Source organism: Triplophysa dalaica, chromosome 16 (assembly GCF_015846415.1).
Source record: "Triplophysa dalaica isolate WHDGS20190420 chromosome 16, ASM1584641v1, whole genome shotgun sequence".
NCBI classification, from domain to species: domain Eukaryota; kingdom Metazoa; phylum Chordata; class Actinopteri; order Cypriniformes; family Nemacheilidae; genus Triplophysa; species Triplophysa dalaica.
Genome location: NC_079557.1, coordinates 10116211 through 10138104, shown reverse-complemented (window position 1 = coordinate 10138104; position 21894 = coordinate 10116211). Strand labels below are relative to the sequence as shown.

General features: G+C 39.1%; 1 protein-coding gene across 3 annotated transcripts in view; it reads left to right on the top strand.

Moving 5' to 3' along the window:
• ebf1a (EBF transcription factor 1a) overlaps window positions 1-13258 on the top strand; it is a 107617-nt gene extending 94359 nt beyond the window's left edge. Inside the window, exons 12-17 of one of the 3 annotated variants that reach the window (XM_056769501.1) lie at window positions 1584-1649; window positions 3311-3488; window positions 4388-4567; window positions 5888-6082; window positions 6722-6790; window positions 10093-13258. In XM_056769501.1, coding sequence (XP_056625479.1) covers window positions 1584-1649; window positions 3311-3488; window positions 4388-4567; window positions 5888-6082; window positions 6722-6789 — 687 coding nt within the window. In that variant the 3' untranslated portion in view covers window position 6790; window positions 10093-13258. Of the gene's footprint in view, window positions 1-1583; window positions 1650-3310; window positions 3489-4387; window positions 4568-5887; window positions 6083-6718; window positions 6791-10092 lie in introns of all 3 variants that reach the window. The other 2 variants (XM_056769500.1, XM_056769502.1) reach the window with 2 other exon arrangements.
• The last annotated feature ends 8636 nt before the right edge of the window (window positions 13259-21894 follow it).

Sequence of the window (21894 nt, the reverse complement as noted above, 5' to 3'; positions counted from 1 at the left end):
CTATACAGACGTGCATATCCAAGATCAGGTTTCTTTCCTGTTTACCGCTCCTGGCTCTCTGCTCAGCCCTTACTGGAAGCCCTGATATTCGCCCAGGAAATGGGCTGTGCTTCCAGACACAGGGCCACCACACACGGCCGGCACTAATAGCATTTATTTGTTTATCTGGACAAACTTTTGGCCCCTTCCTTATTGGATTTGCCCTCTCAACAGATCACCCACCCCCCACCCTCACCCCCCAATATGGTAATGACGGAAGATCGATAGCTAGGGACGAGACCTTCCAACAAAGGAAAGAGAGCGAGCAAAAGCGCGAGAGAAATACAACTAAGAACGAGTATAGAGCTACACTGAATAGATGACACTGTGCTGGTGCAGCGGGGGACACAGCCATGGACTAATGCTTCTCATCCCTTATGTTCCTTCTCCATCCAGTACTGAGAGAGGGTAAAGGAGGAGAGAGCCCGTCGGAGTCACACATCCATACTAAAGCACCACTTTAGGCCTCCCCAGGCTCCCTCGCTTCTCTCAATCACCCAGCCCAAGCCCGGGCGAGCCGAGACGGGCGCCTCCCCCGCAAAGCACCCCTAACGAGGGGTTAACGCAGTGCCAGAGCTCCCATTATTGAGTGAATTTAGCACCTTGGACAGCGCACTAAAAATCTTTATTGCTTTGCTGACCCCCTCGTCATGTTCGTGTCTGTGAGTTGCGTCTGGGGCCACCGGGGGTGGGGGGATGGAGGGGCGGGGGTCTGATTGAAAGGCAATATGTCGGCTGGCAGGCAGGCACACATGCTCGGGGGCTTGTTCGCAGCGAGGGTTACACACGGAGGGTGAGAACAATTTTCTGGTTCTCGCGCTGCGAGCTTATTTCCTCAGCACATTAACTTTTCAAAAGGGTGCCACTGGTGCTTCAGGGTTTAAAAAGAGAGGTGAAGAGAGAGGTTAGAGGAAATAAAATGAATACACAGAGTAAAAACACTGTATATAAATGTTTAATGCGTAAAGGGATTGTAATAAATAGGTTTTTGTTACGGGTGTGAAAGTCGATTACCTAGAATGCAAATAGTGCTCTCCTGCGGAGAAGTCGTTTGCATGGGCAAACATGCATGTATTTGCTTTAAATGTGTTTGTGTTCATGTATTATGTATTTATAATAATAATAGTAAGAAGATCTACAGTACAGTAGATGACGCACAAGGGTTCTTGTATGACTATACGTCCAAATGTTTGTGTTAGGGGTGTTGCGTGAAGCTCTAGACGATCAACCCAAAGGTCACATGTTCAAAACCTGACAGGGGGATCTATGAACTGCTACAGGGTTGCTGTAATCTCCTGTTACCGTTGTGCCCTTTAGCAAGACACTTAACCACGATTGTACTTGAGGGACTGTCCTTTTAATAAATGTACTGTAAGTTCCTTTGGGTGGCGACTTTGTGCCAAGTGACAAGGCAGACATGAAAGTTGAATGTAGTGCATTGGTTAATTGAATCAATCAAGGCGATTACAAAATGGAGTTTGTGTTATTGATGTACTGTGAGAGATGGTGAGCTAAAGTGCCTCCTTTCATCTTTTCTCACGTAGGAGGTGATTCTGAAGAGGGCAGCAGACCTCGTTGAAGCTTTGTATGGGATGCCACACAATAATCAGGTAAGATACAAGCAAATACTATGGCAACGTGCACCTGCATCACTACATATTTTGGTTCTCCTTAAAGGAATAGTTCACCCAATAATGAGAATTTTGTCATATTTGTCTCTTGTCATTTCAAACCTGTATGACTTTCTTTCGTCTGTAGAACACAAATGAAGATATTTAGAAGAATGTTGGTATCTGAACAACGGCAGTACCCATTGAATTGCACTGGTTTTATCTTCAGAATAGAAGTAAATGGGTTCCAGCAATTTAGGATACCAACATTTTTCAAAATACCATCTTGTGTTTACAGTCGAATGAACGTCATGCGTGTTTGAAATCAAAAGAGGGTGAGTAAATGATGATAGAATTCTCATTTTAGGTGAACAATTCCTCATCTAGCCATAAACACTCACTTAAGTATAGCGTACATGACTCTAAGAACTTTGTGTTATACAAACAGTGTACAAAATAAGTGTAAATGGGTTTAAAAAATAATCCTTCGTTAGCACTTAAAACCATTTCTGAGCTTTAAGATTGTCATCTGTAATATTCCCTCAACATGAATCCCCCAATGTAATTCCTCAAGAGCTCATTCTCATTGGTTAGGAAGAGCACAAGGGCATCTTCAATGTTATATCAGTTATGAACTGAGAATGGAGGGCACATGCTCATCGATTGCAGGGTTGAGCAGGAGAGCAGCCGTGCTGAATTATTTAGGCTGGCCAGTGCACAAACCACTCAGAGAGCTCCCTCACTGGAACCCCTATCCCCTCACACACATGCTCTTGTCATCTTTATGAGGCTGAATTATGATTTGACCCGCCACTACGTGCAGTCCTCCCCCATCAACCCCAAATGATGAGCATTTCATTCTATACCAGATTGAGTATAGTTTTAGTTTTTTAGTGTAAATAGTGCATTGACTCGTTCTGTCAACAGATGCGTTGATGTTTTGTACTGTCCATGCAAAGATTTTGAGAAATATTTCATACCTGTTTCTGTTTAAATATTACAAAATACAGTGCAGATAAAATATAAAAAATATAAAAAAGGTGCTATTGGGTGTATATCTGTTTTTCTCTTATGGTGTATAATGGGCCTGTATATATGAAGAGTTTGGTTCCAAAATGAGATTTGTTTAAACGAATCTAATATCATGCTTTTTGTTATGTTATCATATTTTTATTGTGTTTGTTAGCTGTATTTTTTTCAGTTATTACAAATCGAATAAAAAAAACCAACTGCACTTGATATTAATTGGCATGCACAATAAAAAACCTTTTTTGATTTATTATCAAATTTTGGATCTAAACTTTTCATTTGCTTTATAAGGCTTTTCATTATGTATATCAATTGAGTTACAATGATTTTATTGTCATGGATGTTTTGCGTGATATTGTTATTTACTTATTAATATAACAACAACGTATCCCGATGCTCACAGCACTATAGAGTCCCTTAGTGTACAATAAAGTCTATTTCCATACCATCACCCAGGCACCTTAAAGCTCATATCTGAACTATTGCATATTTACATATACGACTATGTCCTATTAAATCATAATTTCCCAAGTTGCCCCGTTGCTTCATTTCATTATTCGGCCACTCATTTTCTTATTATCGTCCCTCTAATTATGTCATCTATCTAATCCTTGCTGCATTGATCCCCACAGGAGATCATTCTGAAAAGAGCAGCCGATATCGCAGAAGCGCTCTACAACGTCCCACGGAGTCACAACCAGCTGCAGGGTTTGGCCAACAACTCAGTGCACACGGGCATGATGGGAGTGAACTCTTTCCACAGCCAGCTCGCAGTCAATGTGTCTGAGTCCACACAAGCAGCCAATCAGGGTGAGAGTCCATTTAACAAACATGCAGTTTTTCACACATTTGTGCGTACAAAACAAGGCACAGCTGCAGAAAGAAAGAACGTGGTGCAAAGGGAAGTGGGCGAAGATGACAGAGATAGACAGTGTACAGACAGATACAACCTTTCAGCAATGTTCCCTGAACCTCCAGGCTCTGTTACCTCAGCACTCCTCTGCCTCTGTGACAGTGAATGATTTGTGTAAAGTCAGCAGTAATCTATCAGCGCTGTGATAAAAGGAAGAATGAATAGTAAGCAGTGCAAAGATGTGCGCTGCCTTTGAACCAGACGGCAGGGACTCCTGCAGCGAGAACTTCCTGCTGCTTTCACCCATGTCAGCGTTTAATATTCTGATGCATATTTATAGTCCATATAGTCTCCTTATATCCTCTTTGCCTCCTGTATCATACTGACACATGCGTTTGTTTTAACAAGCACTTTCTGAAAAGCAGTAGATTCATTTTAATTTTAGACTTGTGGCGTTAATATCTGTTTTGGCTGATCTGATCTTGAGTGGCCAGTGATTTTGTAAACATGACCTTTAAAAATCTGATCGCTTTTATCACATTTGGAAGGTTTGAAAACACACAGTGTACTGTGAATGATGTGATGTGTTTCATACATCCGTCCCATACGTATGCATGCACAAGACTCCATAGAACTTCTCTGACATCAATAGAAATCATGAGATCACAAATCTGATCACAATACATGATACTTTTAGGTCAAACTAAAATCTGTCTGACCACTTGTCATCAGATCTTCTAATTTATTTCAGCAGGTGCCTATTCCATACAGAAACTGTAATGTGTCCTTTTTATATTAAAATTGACCTGTTGTTTCTCTCATCTGATTCTCATGCGATTCTGTGTTTATGTTTCAGGTTTCAGTCGAAACACGAGCAGTGTTTCTCCTCACGGTTATGTGCCGAGCTCAACACCCCAACAGAGCAGCTACAGTACCGTCTCCACCAGTATGAATGGATACGGTAACACAGGCATGAACACGTTGGGGGGATCACCAAACTTCCTCAACGGCTCTGCTGCTAACTCTCCTTATGCCAGTGAGTAATGAACATCTCCTGTTTCTCTCCTTCTTTTTTCGCTCTCTTTTTTCTTTTTTTAAAAGGCTTAGCTGGTAAAAACATATTAGGATTATTTGCATATAGAAATCAGTCAGTAGGCAGTAGTTCCAACCAGAAATATGTTTCAGCCTTCGAGAGGCTAAATTAAAATACACAGGCAAATGTATTAATGTATTATTATACATTGTCAAATCGACAAAATTGTATCAATGAGAAGTCAGGCACTGTGGGGTGTGAGGAAATTTATGAATGCAAATACTTAAATTACAAAAATGCTTATACTGTGGTCTAAAATTACAGTAAAAAATCCTAAAAATGTATTTGTCAAAAGATGTTTGAATCCTGAGAGAGCCACACAGCAATCTCTGTTATTATGTCTGTTTCTTTAAGAGGTGAAATTAAATCCCCCCACCCTTTCTTGTCTTCAGACATGATCAGAGCCTGTCTATAATGCTTAGCCATTCGTATAACACCAATCTTCTAGTGCGGCTTCTAAATTAAAACGTCTTAATTAAATCAATAAACTAATTGCAGGAGAAGCAATTCAACTTCGCTACTTTGATTCCGAGATGTTAACAAGTATTTTAACAGGCTCACTGACTCCACGCTGACACTTTCAATCAATGTGAGAGAGTGGGCTTTGTAGGCTCCAATTTTCATTAATTGATTAGTTAGGCCTTCATAAATGGATTATGACACTATCAGGAGAATTTACTTGGAGGAGTGCCATAAAATTTAAGTGTGGAATAATAACAACAATAAAAGTAGGACAGGAAATAAAAGAGTGGCAGAAATACGACAGTAGTAATTGTAAAATCGTTGAGGGGGAAAATGCTCTTAGTGTATTACTAGACAAAAGGAGAAGCGGTGGGGTTGGGACAGGGGAGGGTCCTTTATGTTCTGTGACCAGGAACCATCAATTTTATGAAATGAACCTTATGTGAACAAAGATTAATATAAATATACTTTTATTTAGTCCTCTAAATTCCTGTATTGTTTTTTTATTTGTAACAGTACCTCATAAAACAATATTGTTTTAATATTCTATTCATTTTCACATTACTTATCCATATTCAATATTTTTAATTTACTTTATCAGGTCACCTTACAAAATATTATAATCTGCAATTGTTACAAATATCACTTCAAACTGATTTGACCCTTTTGTTTTCATGAACAACATTTTCACGGTGTGTTTGCCTAAGGTGTCCAGTCTGTCTCTGCTGTCTGCATGTTGTAGGACTGTGAAGTATGTTCTCACCTCTCACTTCTCTTCACACTTCTCATTCTCCTCATCAGTCGTTCCTTCCAGTCCCACTATGGCCTCCTCCACCAGTCTTCCCTCCAACTGCAGCAGCTCCTCGGGCATCTTCTCTTTCTCCCCGGCCAACATGGTGTCCGCAGTTAAACAGAAAAGCGCTTTTGCTCCCGTCGTACGGCCCCAGGCCTCACCGCCCCCTACCTGCACCAGTGCCAATGGAAATGGCCTCCAAGGTGAGCGAAACAGCCGAATATCCATCAGACGTGTGAAAATTGCCCTTAAATATCCAACACAAAATAAACAGGTGCTTCTGTATTTTGGTTTTGGTTACAATACTGGTAGCCAGTGCTGTCGATTATTTCTGTGCAGGTAAAGGGGCCATTCTCACAGGACGCATTCTGTGCTTTATCGTTGTTTAGTAAACATAGACCGGACAGACCTCTCCTAACCTTCACATGTTTTCCAGTGTTTGTGTGTTTGAAAGATACAAGTTGAAATAGTTGAGCACAGAGATGTCAGTTGTAAAGCAATGATCATGTCTGAAGGATAAGCTTTTTAAATACAGTCTATATAGACAAGCAGCGTTTACAGTATATTAGGAACCGTGTGTCAAAAACAATTTTTTTGAAATCCAAACATTGTGCACACAATAATGCGTCCTGTGCAAGCTCTCCCCTCAGACCTGCATTTCTTTTTAAAATGTCTTGATTGACACCCGTCTAACACTCAGACAGATGTCATTTTGTCCGGACTTGTGATAATCTGTTTGTACGTTTGCTCCTCTTTTTTGCACTAAAGAAATAACTCTCTCTCTTTCTGTTTCCTTCATCTTCCTCCCCCGTCCCTCTGCTCCCTCACTCTGCTTCCAGTAGATCAATCCTTTGTGGACTCTAGCAAGTACTCCAACGCCAGCTCCCTGCAGGGACTGGCCTTTTCCTGAAGTACGTTACACCTGTCTTACACTCTTTCTTCATCATCTTCTCTATCTATCCATTAACCCATCCGTCAGCGAGGCTGTCAGCGCATCCTCTTCATACTGCCTCGTCCTCCTCATGCTCACTCACCGGGGCCAGCTGTTTGTCGTTGAATGCTTGCCACATGCGTTTCATTTCCTGTCTGACTTCCTGTTTTCCGTGCCAGCTCCTATCATGGTTTAGCTGCGGCTGTGGGTGCAGTATACAAAGAGTTCTGTCAGTTAACAAAACATAAGTCAGTTAACATTCAATTTTATTATAAATTTATAAAAGGGTGAAACTCATGAAGTTACTATATTAGTAATTTACGATATTATATATGTTTTTATTATATTTTTGTGTGTGGCTTGTATATTTATATGTATATATAAATATACAAACATGCAAGCATATATTCAATAGATATACATTTTTATACATAATATCAATTATATTCTAATATAAATGTACAGTATATGTATGTATGTTAATATTTGTTATATTTACATGGATGTTTGTGCATTTATATATACATATACATTTATATTTACATATAACACATATATACTGTATAATGTATAAAAAAAATTGGAATCGATTAATCCCGATTAATACATCAAATTTTTTCTTATGAAACAATTTATGGTGTTAGGGTGAAATGTAACCCAGACTTTCCCTGGCAGATTACGTGAGACCAATAGGACACATAAAAGGAACCCCACAACTGTATTACTGTCTGATGTCAATAGCAACATACTTTTTCTGTTATCTGAAACAATAACATTATCATCTTCCCAATATTCATGACAGCAACTCTCTATGTAGCATTTTGCCCTGAGCGCTGATCTTAAATATCTCGACATCACACTGAGACAATATAAAAGTAATTGAGTGTTTGAGGCAGACATTCCTTATCTGCGAGTGTGGAGTGCTTCCTTTCCGTGTGTTGATACGCACTCGGCACTCTGACCTGATGACCGATTGCCGGTCACCGCTCATTTTTTTTCTCCATTCCAAATGAGGAAGAGACACTCAGGAAATAACCCAGGAATTAGAGATGAGAGACCAGAGAGAGGAAATCAATAGGAAGCCAATATGTTACATGAAAAATCTGGTACAGTGATGTGGCCTGCTGAGGAATGGAGAGAGAAACGCTTCTCGGTGCTCATGGGAGTTTCTCTCTCGGCCAATAATGAATAAAGCGGAGACAAATGTTGGACTGAACGTACAGTTGCTTAATGTTTGAGAACAAAAATTATTAATCTAAGCTGAAGCTATTTTTGTTTAAGTGTTGGCAACCAAGTTAATTTGGGTCAGGCTGTGTATACAGTGCGAGCACATTTTATTAGTGTCGCTGTTTGTTTGTAATTGTCTTGTAAAAATGATGTTCGCAAAAATGTGTGTCAGTCCCCATAGGCTCAAGCAATAAACACTCAGGCGCTCGTAGAAATGCAAAGGCACTGTAAAAAAAGGTTTCATCAAATAATAATAAATACAAATATACTAGTTTTATTCAGGGCAGATGTGTTATTCAAAATGACTGAAGTCTTTGGAATATATTAGATCAAACCTATTACAATAATTTTAAGGTTTGTGTTTAGAAGTAATTGTTTCTTAAAGGGATAGTACCCCTTAAAAATATTTGGTTAACAACGCAAGGTTGTGGGTTCGAGCCCAGGGAATTGCAAATACCTATGTAAAATGTATAGGATAAAGCAATGTAAGGTGCTTTGGATAAAAGCGTCAGCCAAATGCGTAAATGTAAAAATGTACACTCTTACCCAAAGTCTCATCCTTTGACTGTAATAATATCCCGTACGTCTCCTCCAAACCTATACCGCTTTGTCCTCAAGGGAGAGAAGCATTAGCTAATGCGTTGCAAAGCCGTCCTATAGTGTTATCACTAATTGGATTGATGAATTGTTCATATAATGGCTCCCTGATGGGAAGACTGATATACAGCCTGTAAAGCAAGTCACTATTTATCCTGACAATGACTCCAATTAAACACAGAGGACCTGCAACCTCCCTGGATCATACAGAATAAAGATTATTCTCAACCACTCTCTGGGAATTGTACATCCTTGTGATTAATGTACAACTTCGCCGTGAACGAAAGCCTGGAGAATTACGCCTGAACAGGATCAGGGTCCCCTTAACATGTTATTGCTTTCATTTAGACTTTCTTTGTCCCTCCTTCTTCAGCTGATTGAAGCCATAATTTACCCAAAGCCATAGTCTGTTTGTTTAGATGTGATCCATGTGTATTGTCTTCCATGTCTTCCATGTCTTTTGTTTTATCCGAAGTGCCTCTTTTTTTATTTATTTCCATATACAGTACACAGTTTTTTGGACAGTTAAGTCTACGCCATTACACAAAAAATTAGGGGCATGGACAGATAATAATGATATTATCACTTTTTCATTTATGTTAGATCTATTCTCAGAACAAACTTTTTTCAGTACAATGATTTTTAGCCAACTTCTGGATGATTTTTTTTCTTCTATCTCTAACACACTATAAACTAAAATATCTACACTATTAAAAATAACGGTGCTTCATGATCCCATAAAATAACTTTTTTGTCTTAACGGTTCCACAAAAAAACTTTAAATCCGAAGAACCTTTCTGTTTCACCAAAGGTTATTCAGATTATAAAATGCAAAATGAATACATTTATTCTTGAGTGTGCTTTAAATGTCCAAATACTTTGTATACAATTTAATTAATGTGCTTAAAAGGTTCCTTACAGTGTTGCCATAGAAGAACCATTTTTGTTTCCACAAATAAACATTCAGTCGAAGGTTCTTTAAAGAATCATCTCTTTCTACCTTTTTATAATCCGACAAACCTTTCTACCCACAAAAAACCTTTCTTGAAACAGAAAAGTTCCTCAGATGTTTAAGGTTCTTTATGGAGCCATTTAGACCAAATGGTTCTTCTATGGCATAACGAAGCACCTTAACTTTTAAGAGTCTAGGGCCACCTGTATTCACTTCAGTAAACTTCATACTGTTGCACAACACCTCAGTAACTGTTTAGGGAATGGTTTGAATGGAAGAAATGTTAATTTCAGAGGTAGATTGCAAACACCCTCTATTTCTCTCTTTGTGCCAGGTTGGCTGTGTCTTGTTTGTTCATATTGCTTGAGTGGGAAATGTTCTCCAGATGCTTAAACAGCTTTTCTTTGGGGATTATTGCATGACAGATGAAACCAAACAATCACATGGCTTACTCTCCTTCTCTTATTCCCCTTCTCTTCTCTCTCTGTCTATCTTCTCATGAATAGTGATCCAAGGGATGATTGTTCCTCCTATGTAGGGGCTTCTGGGCTGCTAAAGAGGCACATTTGATATCAGCTCTAGCCAGAGAATCTGAAAGCAGTTGCTGGTGGAGGAGAAAACCGAACTTTCGAAAACTCAGGCCTTTTAACAAAAGGAATCTCTTTTTATGGGAAGAAGGTGTTTGTTTTCTTTTGTTTTGAAGATACGTTCTGGACTGCTCTGCAGAAGGAAATTTCCCCACGTAACCATGCAGAATGGAGGGATGGATCTCCTTTTGATTTTATGGGTTTTTTTGATGAATTTAATGATCATATGCCTTTTTTACGGACCGTATTGTGTATGACAAATGTGACACTTTAGGAGTGGGTGCGCCGCGACGTTTCTTGAGAGCTGGCTGTTGTGCAGCAGTGATGGGCGATGGCGCAGATCTCTGTTAACACTGACCAGTGCTTTTTTTATATAAACAGATACATTTCAAATTGTGCAAAATCCAAGACACACAAATCTCAGAGTTCAGAAATGAGAAGATGTGGGCCAACTGCTTGAAAACAAGAGGAGGGAATTTTTGCCCCAGGGAGAAGCCAACAAATAGTTTGCCATCATTTTGTTTGTTTTGTTTGGAAGTTAAACCATACTCGCCATACTCAGTTCTGTATCATAATTTTCGAGCGAAGAGTCAAACACGAAGCATCTGGGTACCAGCCGGGACGGTTATGATGTACGAAAGCTATTTAAAAGTTATTAAAAGCTGTCATGCTCTAATTTTTTAGCGAACTATTCGCTCAGGCCCAGATCTTTTCTCAAAGAGATTAATCCTGTTGAAATATGAATCCAAGTATTTATGTTAAGACAAATATTTGATAAGCAGAGATATGCAGTAAACAAACAACTGTACTGAAGGAAAAGGACAAAAGCCCCCAGCTGCCATTACATGTTCTTTTAAAATCTTATGAATTGTATGCGTGCTCAAAGAATGTGATGACATATGATGACTTTTTATCTTTGTTTTGCTTTGTTTATGGAAAAATTTAAACTGTGATATAGATTTGATGTGTTTTGTTTGCTGTGTCGCTAATGAAGGATGTAGGTAAAATGAAGTGTATCAGAGCAGACTGTTAAAACAACCCCCCCGTGTGTTTCTTTGGCTTGTTTTGAGGGACATGACTTGAATTTGGCAAATTTATTTCAACAGCACTGTGTGGAATGCTTTTCAAATGTGTCAAATACCCAACATATAGCAGTTCGATTGGCTAAATTTGGTGGCGTCTATTTTTGTAGATTTACTTTCTGTTGCCAAAGTCTTTGTTTTATTTGTATTTTTCTCAAAACGGCTTAAGGCAGCTTAACAACACTGATAATAAGTTCATGTAACACGTTATAAAAATCTCACCAACGTCAGCAAACTACAAACAAGAAACATGGATTCTGGTCAAAAGAGGGGAATCTCTGTAAATATCCATATAAATAATGTATGTATATCCTGACTTTGTATATTTCTTTTCTCCCTAAAGTTATTTTAAAAGGCTTTTTGTGATCTGTTCACTTTCATCACCCAGCCTGGTTTTTATTGTTCATGTCAGCATTTTGGTCCAAGTTTTGTATCACGTTGCTTGGCTTCCATTTTTTTAAGTTCTATTCGTGAAAAAGTCATTGTCTATTTTTGTATAATTTGTAAGTTAAAAAGCAATTGTTTTCCTTTCGGAAATGTTTAATGTATGGCAAAAACGTAGCATCTCACAGCATTTAGTTATGTAGATTTTTTAAATATATAAATATATATATATATATATATATGATGAATATATAAATCTATATCTTTTTTTCTTCGAGGCTTACAGAATCTGTACAATTGTAATAATATGCATGGGCTCTTCTATGAGAGTGATGGTTTTATTTTGTGTGTCAAATCTAGAAGGATGTTATGACGTTTTATTATACTTTATTCCCTGTTTCTTCTTTTATTTTTTATTTATCTAATTATTTATGCCTGCTTATGGATCTCTCTATTCCATTTTCTCTTTCGCGCATATCAGTACCAGCAGTATAGATGCCTTAACAATGCAAACCCATAAGCGTACAATCATTTGTACAGATCTCACAACCACCACCAAGTTAACAGCGACAAGCACAAATTGGTCATTTTTACCTAAAAGCAAAGACTTTTTGGACAGTTTTCAGTTGTTCGTATGAAGGATAATGAGAAGGAACTTTGTATTTGAAGAAACACTATATGTTTCAGATTTTATGTTGCAGCATTGGGGTGTGGTTTGCACTTTCTCATTCATTTAAAGTAAAGCGCTGCCTTTTATTTCTATTTTCATTTATGATGTTGTAGTAATGTCCGCCACGTTCAAGTTAAGGGGGAAGATAAAAGCCATATTCTACAGTGTCACCATTAGCTCTGAAGACGAAGCCTTGATGATATTACACTTTAGCTGGAGGTGCACGTAACCCTGCGTGCTCGACAGCGCTCTATAAGGTACAGTCGACACATTTCTCACCCCAAGCGAGATGACTAACATTCTAGCACAATGCCTCGCCCCAGGGGCAGAGGTGCTGACGCCCAGTCTGTAACACTGTCTCACATCAATTCTCTTTCTCGGGCCTTGTAACAATATCGCCAATGGAACCGTGGACATTTAAGCTTCAGGGCTCTTTCATGAATTGTTTAAGTATTGTCATTCTGTAGCGTGTGTCTGCATTCTGCCATCTAACATGAAAAGTGGCTTTTAATATGCCAGCGTGGGGTCTATGTGTGTGAGGACTTTTTAAGCAAACAGGACTGACGATGGAGGCCCGTTTTGGCCACTTCTCTAATGTTGTAAGCTGGATTTTTCTTTTCATGTGATTTTAATTACAAATGCGGCTGTTACACAATGATTACTTTGTTAGTGGCTCCATCACGGCGATTAAGATGAGCCTCTGATAAAGCAACAAGCATTTGATAGGAAACAGAACTCAAACCAAAAAGCTGGTCTCCTTTTTCTGCCTCCTATTCCTTTGTTTGTTTGTTTGTTCGTTTAATTTTTGACTGGATACACACTGAACCGTTCTATTGATAGGAAAACTCAAGACAAAAACTACTGTATAGATTGTTATCATTTTTGATGAAAGTTGTAAAATAACTTTTCAAAGTTCACAATATTAAATTAAAGTTCTTCTTGTCTGTGATTTGTGTTATTAGTCTTTTGTGTTTCTTGCGCTGTGTGGAAGTGGGAAGCAGATGTTGGGGGCATTTTCCGAACGTAGACATTACAAAAGTACCCAGTGTTTTATTTTTGTACCGTCTCATCACCAACAGATGTCTGATCAGTAATTATCTCACGGGAGCGATCTCTCGCTGGGCTCAGCCCACTTTCCGTCTACCCCTTTACGCAACCCACCGATTCCCCTTAAAGGAGCCCATTTTAATTAGCCCCATTCATTAAATTATTATGTACCTGATAGCATAATGAATGTGGACCCAGACTTTCGTAAACATGTTAATGATGGGCTCCTCAACTTATTAATTTAATTCCACATTTCATTTAATTGACTCATCATTTGCATTTATGGTCATCAGCAAAAATGTATCTCTTTTTTAGTTTGCATATTTAATTTAAGATGCTCTTGATCTGATTAGCTTGTAAAAGTCACTGGCGGGATTCTGCTGACCTGATTGCATGGGGCGAACTTTACCTCGGCTCACTTATCGAACGAGAACTTCAGATGACCCAGAAACATTATTGAAATGCTTTTAAGTTTTGATGGTTTATATCATCAGCCACTAAATCAAAAGACAAAATGGGTTCATTAGAAGTCAAATCGGTAGTTATAAGTTAGCTTCAACAAAGAGAGTAACCAAGAATAAACATCACCAGATTGATGAAAAAAAATGTTTTACAAAACTATTTTATATTTTAAATTTTTAAATGTGTATTATGATTCATGAGAAATTATTGAGTTTTAATCTTAAAGGGACGGTTCACCCAAAAATAAAAATTCTCTCATTTCCACACCATCAAGTTGTTCTAAATCTGTATAAATGTATTTGAACACAGAGAAAGATATTTGGAAGAATGTTTGTGACCAAACAGTTCTTGTCCACCATTGACTACCATAGTAGTTAAAATTGCTATATACATGTATTTGTTCTGTGAAACACAAAAGAAGATATTTTGAAGAATGTAAGTAAACATGTGTGGGGCATGTTTGACAACCATTGTAATAGTTCCTATACTATGGTAGTCAGTGGTGGCCAAGAACTGTTTGGTTTCAAGCATTTCCCCAAATATCTTTGTCTGTGTTCATTACACAGATTTGGAACAACTCAAGGGTGAGTAAAAATAATGTGTGGGTGTCCCTTTAATTAAAGTCAGGGTCAGGTAAGAACACAGTTGTTGTTGTTTATTAACAGTGGTGTACAGTATAATTTTCATTAGGTGGCATCAGTCGCCACAGGTTGCTTTTGAAGCACTACTGTTCTTTCAATTTTTATGAAGCCGTCTGGTTTCAAAGCCTCAGTGTTTTGTGTTGCTAATTGTCAGTTTTATGTCCATATTTTAGTTCAACCAGCTGCTGTATGAACGTAAGATGGCAGAACTTTAGATACCCATTAGCTAATGGATTATTGAGAGACATGACCACCCTCCTCGTCCCCCAACCTTCAGTCTACACCCCACAGTGAAGCACTTTGCAAACAAAGACTGCTTTGAACATTAAACATCCCAAGCAACTGATCATACAGCTCTCTCTCTCTCCTCTCTCTATCTTTCTCTCTTTCTCTCTGTCTTCATCACTTAACCCAGGGGAAGGCTGTCTGGAAGCTAATGTACAGGAATGAGTGATAGATGACAATCTGAACAGAGGTGTGCGTGCATCTCTCCCCATCGATGTTGACAGTCAATGACAGAACTCTATCGAGCAAATCGGCTCTCTTACAGCATTAATGAGTGTGCTGATTATTTTTATATGGCACTTGAAACGCAGGGGCAACAGAAGAATAATGTATTTTATATAAGGAAAGGGCTATACAATTATTGTAAATAGCACTGCAGATATTAAGCCGTGACAAAATATGAATAGGAGTAGACCCTATAAAGTATCTGCAAACTAAAAATGATGTTTCGACCACAGCAGGTAGAATTTTGTTTACAGGTCATGTCATTACATTGTTCATCCTGTGAGGACATTCTTTACTCCACAGAGGCCTGCTCAACAACCTTTAAGATTACCATAAAATAAAAAAGAACACATGCAAATACCCTTGCCTAAACCAAAAAATAAATAAATAAAGTTTCTCCCATGAGCAGGAATGCTACAAAGAAAGGAGCGCTGAAAATCTTTGAGAGGGAAAACAGGGGTCCCACTGGGGAGCTTGGGGAGAACGAAGAAAAGGAGAAAACAAGGAAAGAGCAAGACAAAGACGAAGAACTGAAGAAACGTAAAAAATGTTGAAAGAATAAAAAGCCACAAGAGAGAAGGAGAGGACGCAGTGAGAAACGGTGAGCGAAGGGTCTTCACAGCCTGGAGAGAATAGAGCGGATCGCTGGAGATCAGAAAGCAATGTTCGAACCAATGCGGGACGGAACCAAAAGAGAGAAGGAAATGTTGCCTGGTCCCTGATCTTGGGGGTGCAGGTAGGGGGGTGGCCCTCCCGAGGGACCCAGGCCTGTCATCAGAAAATACAAAAACACTGCAGGCCGAGCCGAGGGGATTGTGGGATGTGGGGAATTAGGGGTAGAGGGGGTTGGGTCTCTGTTTCAGCCCAGGGCTTCTTCACACACACACAATGTAAAGTATTGACGCTGTTCATTCTCCTGTTAGCAGGCACTTCAGAGGAACAGAATGATACAAAGAATCCAAATGTCCATGACCTTTAGATGACTTTGCTGTTTTACTCATCAAGTCTTCAACAGGTCATAAAGGACATGCATTGCCGAAACATTATATGCGATGAGTGAAAATTCCCGCTCTGAGCCCAAACAAGATGCATTTTGATTATCATGTTGTACAATCAGAACAGCTGGGAATGGATTTATTGTTGTGGCTGTTTAATTTTACTTGTAGAATGTACTGTAGGTGTTTAAGACTTACTGTATGTTAAACTGGCAAAATGGTTGTAATGATAATGACACCACAACTAAGGGGCAGGCATGATTTTCATTAATTATTTACATTATTTTACACAATATGTTTATTTATCTTTATTTAGATCCCCAAAGTTTTAAAGATTTCAATAATATAGTTATGTTATGGTTAGCATAAAATAAATATATAAGCACATGAATTAATTTATAGCAGCATACGTCAGAAGATATTGTTGTTTTTGTACTGTTGTAAATTATTGTGTCTTTTCACTGTAGTGACCTCTATGTGTGAAAAATAAAAACACAAAAATCGTCCTTATTATTATGTGATCTTTTTATTGTGTTGTATTGTGTCAATCAGCTGTATTTTTGAGTTATTATTACATAATCAAACAACCCAACTGCAGTTTGTTAGATAACATTTTGTGCATTCCAATGAATATCAGTTTATTTTCAGTGTTTAGTCTATGTTTTCCGAAACAAACTCTTAATTTTTCATGATGGATTGCTCTTACTGAAGTATGTGTCTGGGACACCAAGTTAATCATGTTAAAGGTATTTGAACAATACAGGAAATAATTGGTAAAGGCATAGCAAAATATGTTTTGAGTGTTTTAATATTTGTGTCGCATATATGTAACAAACTAAACAAAATGTGACCTCCATTTTCTTTTGAATAATCTGTCATAAGCAGTTTTATTCTTACTTTTTGATTGTTGCATGTTTGTCTAATAACAGGGCTGCAGGCTTGACTTGTAAAAGCCTTCTAGATTTTTTGCACTGTGGACAGTTCCCTCTAGACATGACTGAAGATTTACTGCTATTAACGTGCACTGAGAGAAAAGGGCAAAATCATAAATCAGGATTTACCTCATATCCTGCACATCAGGGTCCATCTTCAGCAGTTTGATCTCTGCATCACACGCTCATAGCTCCCCCGTGATCAAGCTTCCACAAAGGGCTCTGACTGATATTTGTTGTGGGCATTTTTAATGTAATGTATGTAGCTTAATACATTTGAGACATCATGGAAAGCTTTTGTTCTTCTGTAGATCTACAAAAGACTAGAGAACAATAGTGTAATCGAGGACCTTCTAACTAATACACCATAACCCATCCAACATAATCCGGCATTAACAGAACACTAAACATTGAATAATATTCCAGTTGAAAAAAAAACAATTTTATACACTGTATTGTACCTTACATTTAGACCCCTCACATCTTTATCAGTTCACAAACAGGTTTTGTGGTTGTTATTTTCTAATAAGTTTATGCACGGGTTAGTTAAACGTATATTAACGTATATATAAACGTAACGTGTAATTCTTTCACCATTTACTCATGTTATTTCAAAGATGTATGACTTTCTTACAGGAAAATAAAGATATTTTGAAGGGTGTTAAACACCATTGGTGCCCATTTGCTTTCATTATATGGACACAAAACCACAGAGACATTTCTCAAAATAACTTCTTTTGGAATGAAGAGTTAGAAACAGGTTTTGAATGGCACGAGGGTGAATAAATGATGACAGAATTTTTATGTTTGGGTGATCTATCCTTTAAAGTGCTGCTTATCAGCAGACCCATCTTCTCCACTGTACGTGCATTCTCCAAGTTCCATGCGAACAGAAATGCAAACATGACACTTCCAATGTCAGCATGACTGTCTGTAAATCTCACCTTAATAACACCCACGGTAGGTGTCGCACCCCAGCGCGCCGTGGCTGGGTCTCACTGCCGTGCTTGTTGTGTTTGATATTTATTCTAATTGCTGCCGGTAATTTGCTGTGAGTAGGACTAATGAGAAGGTCGGAGGGACCTAATGGATGATGGAGGCTGCATTTAGTCGTTTCCATATCACAGGTGGCACTGCAGCGAACGAGGCTGCGTGAACTCTGTTAGACAAACCCGCATATATTAGCGTTCTTTTGATTGCTCTGGCTATTCTCACCTCCTGCTGTGGCTGCCAATTGGCTGTGATTCAGTAAATTGTCTGCAGAGTGGCAAAGGAGTGAGATGCTGAATGTGGAGCCATTAGTGCAGGTATCGGTGTGTTTGGCTGTTTATTCCATGGCCGTAATTATTTATCACAATGTGTGGTTATGATTACTACATCATAAAGCAGATAAATGGACAGGGATAGGGCGATAAATCCACAAAGCTAATAGAGCATGTGGACGTCACTCAATTATGGCAGGTGCATTTTGGGGGAGCACATTATGCATCTGTGATCATGGCTTCTCTGATACCTGATTGACAAGGGTGACCTTTAACAGTTTTATTAACCAACTTTAAAGGGACAGTTCATCCAAAAATAAAAATTCTGCCTTCATTTACAGGTATAAATTTCTTTGTTCTGATAACACAGTAAACGACATTTGGGCTTGTAACCAAACAGTTCTTGACCACCAATGATGACCATAGCAGAAAATCTTGCTTTATACATTTCTCTGTTCTGTTGATTCAAAAGGAGACATTTTGAATAATGTTTGAAAGCGAACAGTTCTGGGGCTCTACAGTTTTTGACTACCATTGTAATTTTTCCTACTGTGGTAGTCAATGGTGGCTTTGGTAACCAAAAAACGGTTTGGTTACAAGCATTCTCCCAAATATATTTTTCTGTGTTCATCAGAACAAAGAAATTTATATAGATTTGAAACAACTCAAGGGTGAGTAAACAATGACAGATTTTTTATTTTTCAGCGAACTGTCCCTTTAAGGTTTTACTTGTTTTCATATAACACCAATTAATATTTACCATAGCCTGTTATTCTTATGCCCGAGTGATGGTGGTCCCAACTGATGTTTTAGAAGTCTTTTATAAAAGTGATTCTGTGTGACGTTTGAACATGTTGCAAGTCAGTCCTTGATTTGTTCTTAATAGGGTCAGAATGAAAGCATGTTTGTTTGACAGGCTTCTAAATTTACACAGACACATTGATTGATGTCGTAGCAATTTCACACGTTATATATATTCTTTTCTTTTAATTAAGTTTCCTAAGCATCATTAAGTGCCATTATATTGTAATGAGAAAACTGCAGAGTCACAAAACAAGCTAATTGGTGATTAATGTTGTGTATCAGTGACAGAAAACGGAAGATTTGCAATTTAATGAGACAGTTCTGTATTTAAATGCTGAATTGGTAAAAACGTAAATGGCTATAGCTGTCCGTCTGGCTATCTATCTCAGAACCACAACATGAAGACAAAACACGCCACAGCTGTCCTTATAACAATACACAAAAATCCTGCGAAAGGAATTATGGTTTATTATAGGGGGGCTCCCTGTTTTATAAACACTGCACGAGAACGTAAATGTGTACGTTTGTTTTCCTTTCCTATCTTTGTTTCTCTCTCTGTCTTTCTTGGGTCTCCTCATAGTTTACATGTCTGTCCATCCATCTCTGCTTCCTGTGTACGTCTGATTGTGAAATATCTCTTTCCATCCACACATTCATCTCTACCACCACCCCCGTGCTCCGCCTTGGCGCGGGTTTAGCCGGCTCCTGGCTCATCTCCTCTGGGCTTGAGGGCTTGTGAAAGCCTCCTGTTTACAGGCCCTGTTGCCCACTAAAATCAGCTACAGATTCCCATTAATTTCAGGTTGTTGCTGTTGTAGCCCGGCCAATGAAACAGTGTGTGACTACGGCACAGCCCTATCCACTTTGGAGAGGAGGCTGCCAAGGCACTGTTTAACCCTGTGTGCGGGACAGGGCAGGCACAAATAACTCTTCCTAATGTATTGTCCCTCGTACAGGCTTCAACAGCCCCTTCAACTAGTGCGCCGCTATTCATTACGGCTAATTTGACGTGTTTACGGCCTGCCTTCCTTATATTAGATACTTAAAGGAATCGATCGGGCTTAAATCGAAACACCTACAGCCGCACAAACATGTCAATACGGAGATGAGTGCTTAATCTCAAGGACCAAGGAACTTACACCCGGAGGGAGGAAACTTTGCACCTCTAATTTATGTATGTTGCCCAATTACGGCCAAGCGTACACAGGCGTGAGCGTGTACAGGTTTTGAGGGAGAGATGAAGAAGAGCCCTTGTCCTCGGGGGATACGTGTTCTGAACAGTATCGAGGGAATGCCTTCCAATTCATTCGCATGGACCTTTTTTGTGAATGAGCTTAAACAGAGGTGTGCATCTGGTGTAAAGGGGTAGATAGGATGAGAAGGATCCTCCATGACTTCAGAACTCTGGGAATGATTATGTGAAGACGTGAATTTGGCACTTTGTAACCCCAATAAAGAGTGAGGTGTTTATGATAAAGTGGGTTGTGTGTGAGTCTGGCTGTGTGTGTTTATTTGTGTGCGTGTCTGTGTGTGTGTGTCAGATAGAGACAGACAGAAAATACAAGGTTGTTATCGCAAACTACAGCTATTATCTGTAAGGTCAAGATGGCAGATGTTAAACAGACTTGTAGGTATAAGTAATGGGGACTAAAATGTAAGGTTATGGCAACAGAAAAGGAGGAAATATGTAATAGCAAGCGTCAACGATTATTATAGATGCCATAGCTGTCAGTGTCTGGTGTAGTGTTGCCTCGAACTTGTCTAATGGCTTCCAGACCTGTAGGTCATCTGTGTGTTCTTCCATCATTGTGACGTCTTGGGTGTACTATTGGACTCGATCTAATCACGGTGCCCAAACGCCCCGTGGGCTTTACAGTACTCTATGCTGCCCCTCAAATTCTGAATCTGAATTCGCCCCTTATGGTGAGAGCCAGGGAGCAAATCTCACAGGTACTACACGGTACGCTTGTAAAACTACATTCCTGCTCAAGCTGCCGTTTGGCACATTTTGCGGTCCAGTTTTTTTGTCTTGGATTAAACGATGGGTGAAAATGGGGGGTGCCAGAATGAGCCTATTGTACACGCATTTTACACGTTTTAAGGATTTACTGATTTATTTTCATTGAAATGATAAACCTTAGATTCTTTCCACCATCGAATCGCAGCATGAGGAATCCGGTCAGAAAGGCAAACAATCCGAACTGATTTTTATAATGAACTAGAGGGCAGTAACTCTTCCACCTACCCCCACCCCAGAGGCCAAGCTCTCCTTAGCCCACTTCCATTCTGTGTTTTTCTTCTTCGTTTTTTCTCTTCGCCTGGGTGGGGGGGCATCCAGAGGAAGCAAAAATGGGGAGCACAGCACATATTTCAGATTTATGAAGTTTGGACACTCCTCGCGTTCCAACATGAGAAAGAGAGGGAAAAAAGGTCCTCATCTGGAAATAATTAGGCTTTTTTTGTCTTCCTCTCAGCATTAACGCAACATGACAGGCTGTAAGCATTTTTGTGCCATATTTCAAAGTTATGGTTTATAAACATCTGGTGAAGCTCTCTTGCATACTCTTGGGAAAAGGGGATCTTTTTTCCACATTGCACTCTGTTTGTGTTGGGATCAGGGAGGTGAGAAAGTCCAACGATGTAAGGGGCCGTTGTTCTGTGCTGGAGCTGGGGGCAGTGGGTGGGAGGCAGGTATGAAACATTTTGGCCTCTCTCAGACCTCCGGCTTCCTCTAAGCGCCACACACGCACACTAACGGCTAATGGTAAATGCCCCCGGCAGCATCCAGCAGTCCTCAGGTTAGCCTGAACTGGGCAGGTCGCAGCACCCATTAAATCAGATAGATCTCATTGTACTCATTGGAAAGACAAAGCACAAAAAATTTATGTCATATTTTCTTTAGATAGTTTTGAGTTAAGATGGAGAGTCAATG